Below are 12,990 nucleotides of genomic sequence, written 5' to 3'. Positions count from 1 at the left end.
TATTTGGGCCCCTTTTTGGCCCCTTATTCCTAAACTGTTGGGACCTCAACTCCAAAAATCAATCCCAACCTTCCTTTTGTGGTCATAAACCTTGTGTTAAAATTTCATAGATTTCTATTTACTTATACTAAAGTTATGGTGCAAAAACCAAAAATAATGCTTATCTGGGCCCCTTTTTGGCCCCTAATTCATAAACTGTTGTGACCTCAACTCCAAAAATCAATCCCAACCTTCCTTTTGTGGTCATAAACCTTGTGTTAAAATTTCATTGATTTCTATTTACTTATACTAAAGTTATTGTGCAAAAACCAAGAATAATGCTTATTTGGGCCCTTTTTTTGGCCCTTAATTCCTAAACTGTTGGAACCAAAACTCCCAAAATCAATCCCAACCTTCCTTTTGTGGTCATAAACCTTGTGTCAAAATTTCATAGATTTTTATTCACTTAAACTAAAGTTATAGTGCGAAAACCAAGAAAATGCTTATTTGGGCCCTTTTTGGCCCCTAATTTCTAAAATATTGGGACCAAAACTCCCAAAATCAATCCCAACCTTCCTTTTGTGGTCATAAACCTTGTGTTAAAATTTCATTGATTTCTATTCACTTTTACTAAAGTCAGAGTGCGAAAGCTAAAAGTATTCGGACGACGACAACGAAGACGACGACGCCAACGTGATAGCAATATACGACCAAAAAATTAAAATTTTTGCGGTCGTATAAAAACTTAACATTGACCACTGAACCATGAAAATGAGGTCAAGGTCAGTTAACACCTACCAGCTAGACATGTACACCTTACAATCATTCCATACACCAAATATAGTAGACCGATTGCATACAGTATAAGCAAAACAGACCAAAACACAAAAACTTAACTATAACCACTGAACCATGAAAATGAGGTCATGGTCAGATGACACCTGCCAGTTGGACATGTACACCTTACAGTCCTTCCATACACTGAATATACCAGACCTATTGCTTATAGTGTCTGAGATATGGACTTGACCACCAAAACTTAACCTTGTTCACTGATCCATGAAATGAGGTCGAGGTCAAGTGAAAACTGTCTAACGGGCATGAGGACCTTGCAAGGTACGCACATACCAAATATAGTTATCCTCTTACTTATAATAAGAGAGAACTTAACATTACAAAAAATTTTAACTTTTTTTTCAAGTAGTCACTGAACCATGAAAATGACATTGGACATGTGACTGACGGCAACTTCGTATCATGAGGCCTCCATATACACAGTATGAAGCATCCAGGTCTTCTACCTTCTAAAATATAAAGCTTTTAAGAAGTTAGCTAACGCCGCCGATGGATCATTATCCCTATGTCGAGCTTTCTGCAACTAAAGTCGCAGGCTCAACAAAAAGGAGGTGAGACATTTCAGCGTGTGCACTCGTTTTATTCACCATGGATTTTTATCAGTGTAAATAAATCCCTGGAGCTATGATAGCAAGTGTCAATTATTGCTATGAAATTAATTAAAATGAAAGAACAAAGTTCCAATGTCTCCTGCCCAGGCACATCTTCTAAAGAACAATAATTTTCAAAATTATGTTTTTGGTTCTTCTTATCTTTTTCATACATATGCTACAGGAAATGAAAGTGTGGTATTGCTCATCAAAGGCCTTGCTGATATAAACTTTTAAAATAAATTTCATAAACAAGAAATGTAAAAATTAGAGTGCTTACAATGCTATTTTCCGTAGAATTTACATTCAAAGGGATATTATTCCTGTAAAAATAAATAAGCAGTACTGATTGTTTTTTCTAACAAGCAGAACTCCATTCAAAACATTTCACAATTGAATGGACATGCTGGATCAGCTCCTAATTATCTGCCAACTACAACAGTAATTCTGATCTTATGGTTCAACAACACACTACTCAGTATACACCAAAACAACTGAACGATGATCAGTAACAGTGTTTGGTCCACTTCAGCTATTTAAGCAATAGGTCAACTTTATTATTGTAAGGTGTACATGTCCAACTGGCAGGTTTGATCTGACTGTGACCTTATTTTCATGGTACATAGGTCAATATTAAGTCATGATATTAAAATTGAGAATGGAAATGGGGAATGTGTCAAGGACACAACACGGTCAATATTAAGTCATGATATTAAAATTGAGAATGGAAATGGGGAATGTGTCAAGGACACAACACCCTGATCATAGAGCAGAAAACAGCCAAAGGCCACAATGAGTTCAATACAGCAAGAAAATCTTAAAGCAGGAGGCAGGTTTCAGCTGGCCCATATGGACGTCACACTCAACTCAATCACATATAAATGAACTAAAATTAAAAAACATGCAAGACTATTAAACAAAGATGGTAGTCTCCTGACTTGGGACAGGAGCAAAATGTGGCAGGGTTAAACATGTTTGTTAGATCTCAACCCTCCCCTATATCTCTATCCAATCTAGAATAAACAAACACACATAAAATCTCATTTTAAAACAAGTCCAGAGTCTGATGTTAGAATCATGCCTATTTCCAAGGATTTCTTTACAAATCCTTGCTGTTTCTTGAATACTTTGTGGAATCCATGACCAAGTATGTCTTGCCTGTTCTCAAAGTTTGTATCAGACAAATAAAAATCGATGTCCAGTTGATGTTTACTTCTACTCCATTAAAATGACATAAAATGACTAGAAGTTCTAGAACATGTTTAAAGTAAATGTCCCAAGAAACATATTAGAAACGAGAGCGCTGAGAGGTTTAATTTAAATCAGACTTGACTTCCATTTCATTAAAATGACTAGAAAATATTTCAAATAAAACATCACATGCACAGCTTATGCAAACAAAAAAAAACACATTTAAATCTTAATACTGATTTATTGCACACATATTTAGCATACATTTATACTTGTACATAAATACAACCAAAATTGCAATCCAGGCTATTCATAAATACCTGCTTTCAGATTTTATAAGCCTGGCATTTAAAAATTAATTCATATCACAAAAAAACATCTTTATTGGCAGTAACAACAATTATAAAGCTTCATATTCAAATATAAGTTATTGGCAGACAAGTTTAAACATTTGCCTATAAATTAAGCATTCATAATTGAATGTTTTAGGCAAAAATGACTTAAGTTCATTGACTCTTGGTGTATATTGTTTTTAAGTTTTATCCAATATAATGGAGTATGCTTCACATGAAACAATGGATAGGTGGGAAATTGTTTGATATATGAAATTGAATACATGTGAAGTTCAATAAGAGCTAGCTTTTTACTGCTCAAATTCTTTGTGCCTTTTAATGCAATATGATCCAATACGTTCTATTCATCCAAATCTCAAGAAGCTAAAACCAATATTTGCCACCAATAGACATACATTTTTGTAAACATTGGGTGCTCCACTGGCTATAATGATTCCGACTTCAGACATTTGCGTTTTTCAAAAAAAAAATATATATACAATGTTTTAATTATAAGTTTCGACTTCACCAGATTTTTTTCAGGATTGTTTCTTGAGGTTAATTCAAAATACTTCAATAATATTTTAAGAGAAGATCACAAAAATAGAAACTGTAGAAAGGCAAGGTTTTTCATGCTCAGTAAAACATTTTTGAACTTATTCGTTGGTTTGGAGGCAAAAAAACACTAATTCAATTATTGTAAAACTTCAACAAAATCTACCTTTTATAAAGACACATTAACTCAACTAGCAATTGATAAACCCCAAATATCCCAGAAACGTCAACCTTTTTCAATAACCAAAATTGGCTACTGCAAAAAAAACAATAATCACCAATATGTTTATGTAATTACAAACTTCACTTATGAATATAGTAATAACAAAAGTTCTGGAACTAAATATAAATTTATGGGATTTATATAATATATATGATTGTATAATAAACAAATTACACCAGTATATCATAATCTGTATTTGAATTTTGATAGCAAGGTATTGAAAAGTTATATATGATATAGTATCTTAATCTTTTAAGTAGCTGGATATCAAATTCATTTGATTATACAGTATATTAATATGATGAATAAATACGAATGATCAGCCTTTAATGTACAATGTTGAAAATTAAAATAAATAACATTTGTAGTCTGATAAATATCAATCAATTCAAAGTATGCTTAAGTAGCAGGTCCATAAATTGATTGTTTATATTCTAATAAGGATGGCACTAAATCAAGAAGCGTTGTTACAAAACTAATATGAACAAGGGTAATATTCCTTTTAAAAATGTGTGTAAATCAGGACAGAAACCCCAACTTTTTCTCTTATTTATTATTATAAAACTTTCAAAAATGTAGAAGGAGAAATAATTACAATGGAACGGAAAGAATATGGTGTAATTATAAATTATCACCCAAATTATAACGATATTTTTGCTCTTAACTAATCTGCTGCAGAATTAGCTTTTATTTTAGTAAAACATTCATAAATTCACTGATTAAGTGATAAATTCTAATTACTCGATGTGTATTACCAAAGTTACATAATTAGAAATTTGTTTTCATTAAATATTTATCTACCTCATTTCACACAAACATACAAACACAATCACACACTTAAGAAATACATGTATACATAATATAATAATTAATGCACAAACTAAATCTTATAGAACAAATTGCACCAAAGCCCACGAGTATTATGCTGAAAAAATATTAAGCAAAGAAACATGCCTTGCCTGTCCTGCAGCTAAAATATGACTGTGCATTCAATTGGATGTATTGAGGAATTATGGTCATGAACATCAACATATTTGTGATATTCAACATAGCATGTGCAAGATATGGAACCAACTTTTTAAATGGGATTTCAAATTCCTGAACTTGACTAAAAATGCACAGACAGGTGTTCTTCAAAATAGAACAAACATAAACAGTGCAAACTATAAACATACTCATACCTAAAGCATTGCATAGACAACAAAAAACAGCAGTGAATTGGTTTACTTTTCTACATTGACTAGAGGTAAATGGGGAGGGTTGAGATCTCATAATTAACATGTTTAACCCCGCCGCATTTTTGCGCCTGTCCCAAGTCAGGAGCCTCTGGCCTTTGTTAGTCTTGTATTATTTTAATTTTAGTTTCTTGTGTACAATTTGGAAATTAGTATGGCGTTCATTATCACTGAACTAGTATATATTACTTTAGGGGCCAGCTGAAGGACGCCTCCGGGTGTGAGAATTTCTCGCTAAATTTAAGACCTGTTGGTAACCTTCTGCTGTTGTTCTTTCTATGGTCGGGTTGTTGTCTCTTTGACACATTCCCCATTTCCATTCTCAATTTTATTTCAAATAATTCTGGGGGGTAAACTTTGCGCAAACATGTAGTGTAGAAAAAATAAGTTCCAATGTAAAATAAAAACTCATTTCAATCAATATACATTTTGTAATGGTACACAAAAAACAAATGATAAAAGGACTTAAAAAATAAATATTTTTTCATATTACAAATAACAATGAATAAGGGGACAAACACACAAACTTAAAATAAATTATTAACCTGATTAAACTAAAAACATTTTGTAGCAATTTAAATAAATATGGACATACATGTGGATATTTTTCTTTGGACAAGAACATAAAATTATGTATACACGTACATGTACTTTATAACCAAAAAATAAATAAACTGTTATCACAGAGATATGTCTTGCCTTCTTGTTAATATGCAAATGTTGAAATCAAAATAGCAATACTTTATCATCTTTATACACAATTTATGCAAATATTTAAAGTCAATGAACTATGACTGAGTTACATGGCTAAACAATCTCCATGTAAATGAGATGTGCTAATGCTAATACAAATTCATACCAAATATTATTGACTTATTATACGTTGGTACCAAACCTCAATACAAACATTAACTTGTAAACTATGTAAAAGTTTCAAAATCAATGAACCATGAATTGGGGGTGGGACTATATAATCTTCACAGAAACAATACTTGCAAATGCCAATAAATTAGCATACCAAATATCATTACTTAACATTAGCAGTTCATCTTAAACTGATCCAATCACAAACTAATACATGTACATGTAAACTAAGATAAGTTCCAAAGTCATGACTTGGAGGCAAGGCCAAATATTCTCCATGGAAATGAATTAACCTACCACATGTGGTTCCCCATAAACTGACCTAATCACAAACTAATACATGTAAAATAATCAAAAGTTTGAAAGTCAATAGACCATGACTGAGGGGGCAGAGCCGCATAATCTCCATGGAAATGAGATGTGCCAATGCTTATACAACTGAATACCCAATATGATTGACCTATCACTTGTGGTTCACCATAAATTAGATCTAATCACAAACTAATACATTGTTGCCACCGTCCATGCCGCTGGAAACGGCATACTTATGTCTTGCTTTTTGAATTCCTCAAGGTGAGACAACATCTACAGTAATAAGACCCTATATATGAGCAATATTTCTTTTACAAATATAAACCTGTTTTTTTTTTTGGATATAACTTTGTAGATATGTCAACACTTTTTTTATGCCCCACTGCTAGATTAAGAGATCATTAAGTGTTACCCTTGTTCATCTGTTCGAAAACACGTCCAAAAATAGGCCTCTGTTCTCTAACTTAAGTTTGCCTCAACCAAATGTTATGAAACGTATTGACAATGCTTATTACCATTTATACACAAATCAAGTTAAAATTTGGGTGGTGTCACTTTAACAGTTCTCTAGTTATGTCCCTTTATAACATTTTATGCAAGCTAAGGCATCAAATGTGTACCATGGACAAATTTCCATTTATTTTTTTAATATCTCCATCGTAAATTTTTTTTATTTTTTATGCTTATGACTTTAAGGTCTGTTTAAATTGACAAAAAATCCCGAAATTTTCGTTGTCAATAATAAATATCAGCTGGCCATGGTCTAAATTCTTTGCATCAGAATATTATATTGAGACCATGGAGACTAAAATTTCTTTCCAATTCGTGAAATCAGTGTGACAAAAATGCCTTAGTTTATAAAAATGATATGATAACAAAACTTTCTATAAACTATATCAAGCGCAATTAAATCAAAATGATATAGAATTTTACAGGTTTAATTAATTTGCAAATAAATACACTGGTATCCAAAATATATGTAAAATAGTGTAGTACATGTAATTCTCAAGAATAGATAAATATTGAGACAAAACAGCACTTAAATAATAAAAATCAGCAAAATATACTGATTAATGTGATACATGATTTATATTTATGGTCAAATGGTTAATTAAAAGATTATAACAACAATCAGAACATTTAAATCAATATTTGATATCTAGATAAAAGCAGTTTACAAATGTAAACAATGAATATTTCTGAACAAGATAGTGATTTATAACATTTAAAAAAAAATATTAACAACATTAACACGATGACTAAAAAGTACATTTTTTCTTTGATCTGCAAGTAAAGTGTGAAATTAAAATCTAATAAAAGCACAGACAAGGTACATTTAGGTGCATTATTTCAAAGCTGTTTCATGGTCTTTAACTTTTTTGACTAAAAATAATGTTTTTGTTAAAAAAAATCCTGAAAATTTCTAATGAAAATGTTGTTCTTTTTTCTTAAATAATAAAATTCAGTAAAAATGAAATGTAATGCTAATTTAAAAAGATTTATTTAATTGTTTCACTTAAACTTGTTTTTTTTTTCATTTTACTAATTTATATGAGTTGATACATGTTCATATAGTACAGCATGTACAGCAACATTGAACTTAAACTACACATTATGACTTAAATGACTGCAGGAAATTATCAATCACATTGCTGTAGTTTTACATTATTTTTAACAATTGGTTAAAAGAAATCAAGTTTTCTTTTCTACACCTATATATTATTTGTATCAACAGCATCCACTCCCTTCTGGTTCGCCCTCTACAACATGGAATGGTTCTTTTGGTGGTCTAGAAAATCCATGTTTTACACCATCCCAACCGTCTTCCACATGTAGTTTGTCATCTTGTATCAACTTATGTATTTCCCGGGCTAATAAAAGAAATGCTTCCTCCACATTCTGTCCATTTCTAGCAGACGTTTCGATATATTTCAGTCCATTACTTTCCGCAAACATTTTACCTTCTCTAGTTGTCACTTGTCGTTCTTCATCTCTATCAGATTTGTGACCAACAATTAAGTATACACCTTTATGTGGTTCAGTCTGATCTTTTGACTCTTTTAACCACTGTGTAATATTCTCAAAGCTTTTTCTTTTAGTTATGTCAAATACAATTAAAATCCCCACTGAATTCCTATAGTAAGATCTTGTAATGGACCTGCAAGTGAACAAAATTATGTCATCATACATCGTATATGAACGTTTTTTATTTGACACTGTTTCCTCTTTTCATATTGGTAAAAAAATATATGTTCTTTAACCCTTTCCTCCATGGAATTTTTTTTTTACATACTTGATTCGCATAGGATTTTTTCAATAAAAAAAACCATCAGGTTTAAAGTATTAATGCATTGTGAAAACGAACATTTCATCAATGCAATTCAAGTCAGACATCCTCATGAATATCCTTTTCATATTGGATACAATTTTTTCTAAGTCTAGTGCAGACATTTTGTAGTCAATGCGTTTCAACTGAGGTACTACACAGGCGTCAAAAGGCGCCATTATGGAGTAAAGGGGGTGGCGTCAAAAAGCGTCATTATGGAGGAAAGGGTTAAAGACCTTTAAATACATTTAACATTCCTCAATGAAAACTAGGAAACAATATCATAGCCAACACTAGAAACAATAGCAAGGATTCTTTAATTTATTCCCTTTAAAATTTATGAATGATTTTTAGGGGGATCTTACATTTTTTTATTTCAATTTAAAAAATTCAAATTGAAACCAAGGTCAAGTTTTGTTTCTTATGTATTTTTCATCATTTATATTAAAGTCAAGTATTTTGTCAAGTAATGTATCTATATACATGATATACATGTACATATAACAGTTCTTTTCTGTGACAAAAAAAAAAAAAAAAACATGAGCAGGTTCACTGACACTGTTGTTTGAAGTTGTGGAACTAAAGCCAAATGCAACTTACTTTGTCAAATTTAACTGAGACATATTTTCAACATTTTATTTTTGCTTTCCCTTTTTACCTATTTTCAATGTTAAATGAGTAATCGTATTCAAAGGATTTACATTCACAAGGTGTCATTGCACTACTAGATTTAAAATTTGTCAAAATAAGTCAGACTCTACAAAATTATCAAATCCAAATGACAGTAATAATACTATCAGTATGGTCATTACACTGTCACATTATAACACAATCCTATCGGTCTGAGAAGTTGTGTTTTAGATTTCAGAAGCTGTTACATTGTGTTACAAAAGTAAAACAAATATGATGATTGACAGAGCAACATCCTGAGGGCCCACTACTCCTGTATTGGCTGTAAAAATTGTCAAATCAATAACAGCATGTGTATCTATGAGAATAGACATGTACATTGACAATTAATCATTGTTTAATATCAAGTTAGTATGAAGTTAACTTAAGATAAGATATAAGAAAATTTATTTTAAGTCGGGTTACATGAAATACTACTGACATTAACTCTGTAGAGCTTTTTGTCGACATGCTTTCTGCAGTGTGTTTGGGTCAATTATTATGGCCAGTGTTTTAATTCTAACCAAATATATTTATGCACTAACTCTATAAAAAAATACATTGATACAAATATGTTAATTTATATATTATTAAGAAAGATTACTTTCTCTTTCTTAGAAAAATAAACCAATAAATAATTATTCAGTTATTCAACATCAAAACAATGGCAGTATCCATATGGACCATGTGCACTTCATCACAGTGCAGCCATGATGAATAAATTATTGCATTAATTTACGCATTATGCAACACTAATCTACTACCTTCTTCTTTACTCTTAATATATAAATTACCTAAATCTTTCCTGTCCAGCTGTGTCCCAAAGCTGTAGTTTTACCCTGACACCAGGATTTACTTCAATCAGACGTGCATAAAAATCAACCCCAACAGTTGGATCACATGCGTCTGAAAATTTTCCATCTGTGAAGTATTTCAACAATGACGATTTACCAACGGTACTGTCACCGATCAGAATAACTCTGAACTGAAAATCAAATATTGGCTCTACCATATTTTCTTACGATTTACTTATCTTTAACAGAATCAAGTTAACATTCTATATTAAGATAAGGTTTGTTTACATTTTTCGATCAGCTTCCGGTTTCTCTTTTAAATGACAAATGTTAAATCATGTTTGATTGGTTTACTTCAAGGAAATTACACCAATCAAAACTTACTTTTTATTGAAGGGAATTGAGGCTCCAACTGGGGTCAAACTAAAAGTAGGTAATTACTGTATTATCGATTTTTTTTTTATTGTTATATCACCGGTTAACAAGTGAAATTTTAGTAAATATGTAAAGTCTTAGACTGCTATAACTGTGTTTTAGTAGTGACTAGTCTGAGGTCAAATATATAAAAATGAAAGATTAATTTATTTATAAAATCAGATTAATAATTAGTAACATGATAAAATTAGAGAGAGAGAGTTTAATTAAACAAAACCTGATAGTTTCAGATCTACAATTTTGAATTTCTTAACATGTTACTTAAAAAGAAGTATTAAAATTGTATTTTTAGAAACAAAAATACACAACAGATGTAGATTTTTTTTATGTCTGTTTTCAGGCCATTCTGACACCTGAATAAATAGATAAAGCAGTGTTTAACACTATTATAAGATTATTTTTCAATACCATTGGCTAACAAAATTTTCTTATAAACAGGGCCGTAACTACCTATTAGGCAGGGGAGGCATCCTCCCCTGAATTTTCTACACCAATTTTTTTTTTGAAGTAATAAAATGAAATATTGACAATATGTACACGAAGAACTTGAATTTATATTATAATAAATGAATTTGGTGTACTTACTGTCTTCTGATTGGTTAAAAGAATTAGCTTTATTTTCAATGTTATCAATTTTTATGGAGACACGCCCACTCTAACGTTGTGTATTCATACGCAACATCTGTGCACGTTGTTATTCGTATTTTAATATATATCTTTGAGCCTTATTTTTGATAGAAATTTATTTATAATGAATGGCAGTAATTTATTTTGAATTTATTGAACCATAAAGTTAATTTTTAACTCTTCACATTTAACATAATCCGCTTCGCGGATTATTCAATGTGAAGAGTCAAAAATTAATTTTATGGTTCAATAAATTCAAAATAAATAACAGCCATTCATTAAAACAACACAAGTTTACAGTTTTAACAGTGTTATCATGATACGTGATATATCTGTCATTTTCCGGATTTTTTTTTACCGAAAGTGAACCGTTTCAGTAAAAAAAATTTCGTGTGGCCGTCCGTATGTGGCGAGAACACATATGAAACTTTACTTTCGACAATTTTGAATAAAACTTAACTATTCACATTTATTTAGGGGCTTCATTAAGCAGAGGAAGTTCCCTTTCATCTTTTATGATATCGGAAATTCGTTACCGGCTGAATCAGCTGTTGGGTCATTTTTTTAACGTCTCCCGGCCGATCGTACGAGAACATTATGGTCAATGCCTTAGTAGTTAAACACTCCCATTCGTTGAAGTAGAGACTTTCTAATATAAGTATATACTAGTTTAGAAAGTCCTTGGTTGTAGTTATATACATATCTGTTCAGCTTTCAACAATATTGAAATTCAAGGTCCTCGACAAAAAAAAATATCTTGCTTTCTATGATCTTGCTTTATATGTTTTTTTAACTTAACAGTTTGATTTCTAACAAAAATATCTTTAAATACAGATAATAATTGTTTGTATAAAAATTGCTTCAATGATCCAGCAATACTGATGTTTCTCAAAGTAAGGAAATCGAAGGAAAGCCGGTGATTTTTAGCCATATTGAGAACTAAATCCGCGGTCACAATGTATTTAATGTTGATAATTATAGATCAAAGTACGGCCTTCAAGACGAAGCCTTGGGTCACCCCGAACAGCAATCTCAGTTTGTTTTTTCATAAAAATTACTTCCAGGTTCAAGCAATACTGATGTTTATTAAAGCAAGTAAATCGAAGGAAAACGGGTCATTATTAGCCATTTTACTGCGAGAAAAAAAAACGGCAGGGGGCTGTGCCCCCAATCCCCCTCTCTTTGGGCCTCAGTCTGCGGCCCCCAAACCCCTGCCTCCTTGAATTCGAACCCTAGTTACGGCCCTGATAAATGTTTTTTTTTTTTTTTTTGGCTGACATTTAATTTCTATCAATGGTCTACTCTTTTTCTAACCATTTTTATAATTTCTTATGATTACATTTAAAAATATTTAAAATGAACTTCTGCCATTATATGACAGTGAAGGAGAATGATTGTTGAGGTTATTTTTTTTTTTTATGATTTTATGATCAAGTTGCTATATGGTGTAAAGTTGTAGAATTACTTTAGTATAGTTTAATTTTTGTCTTGAACAGCTATTGGAGTTTCTATTTCCTTAGCATATATATAGGTCAATAATAATATGTGAAAATATTAAAAAGAATTTAAAATTAGAGATGTTTCAGTAATTAAATGAAAATTGAAATACTGCTTCTCTGCTTCATACAAAAATGTTTTTTTTTAATTTTCTGAATTTTCAAAAAAAAAGAAAATTGTATTCTGGGTGCTTTTTTCTTTTGATGAATGAAAAGAACTTTGTACTGGCCTTTTTTGAACGAATTAAAAAAAAAAAAGAAGAAAAAAAAAACAAACATGAAAAGAAATTATAGAAACTACTTCATATTTAAAATGAAAAACTTTGAATAAATTGTATATTTTCCTTTAATAGATTATCAAAAGTTGATAAAAAGCCAGATTTAGGATTAATATCCTTGACCATACCTGTGTATTACCAACGTTATGACATTAAAAGATGACCTAATAAAACAATTATAATATATATATATCAGAGGTGCAAAGTTTAGGACAAATGGTGAGCAAGA

General features: G+C 30.8%; 1 protein-coding gene across 1 annotated transcript; it reads right to left on the bottom strand.

Annotated features, from left to right (window-relative positions):
- Positions 1 to 7,661: 7,661 nt before the first annotated feature.
- LOC143047780 (ras-related protein Rab-39B-like) lies at positions 7,662 to 10,243 on the bottom strand. The gene is made up of 2 exons (XM_076221037.1): positions 9,926 to 10,243; positions 7,662 to 8,294 (listed from the first exon to the last, which is right to left on the bottom strand). The coding sequence occupies exons 1-2, from the start codon at positions 10,141 to 10,143 to the stop codon at positions 7,865 to 7,867; spliced, it is 648 nt and encodes a 215-aa protein (XP_076077152.1). The 5' UTR covers positions 10,144 to 10,243; the 3' UTR covers positions 7,662 to 7,864.
- Between the last annotated feature and the right edge of the window lie 2,747 nt (positions 10,244 to 12,990).

Source organism: Mytilus galloprovincialis, chromosome 10, assembly GCF_965363235.1.
Source record: "Mytilus galloprovincialis chromosome 10, xbMytGall1.hap1.1, whole genome shotgun sequence".
NCBI lineage: Eukaryota > Metazoa > Mollusca > Bivalvia > Mytilida > Mytilidae > Mytilus > Mytilus galloprovincialis.
The sequence above is the reverse complement of the archived record's forward strand: the minus strand, read 5'-3'. Positions and strand labels throughout refer to the sequence as shown.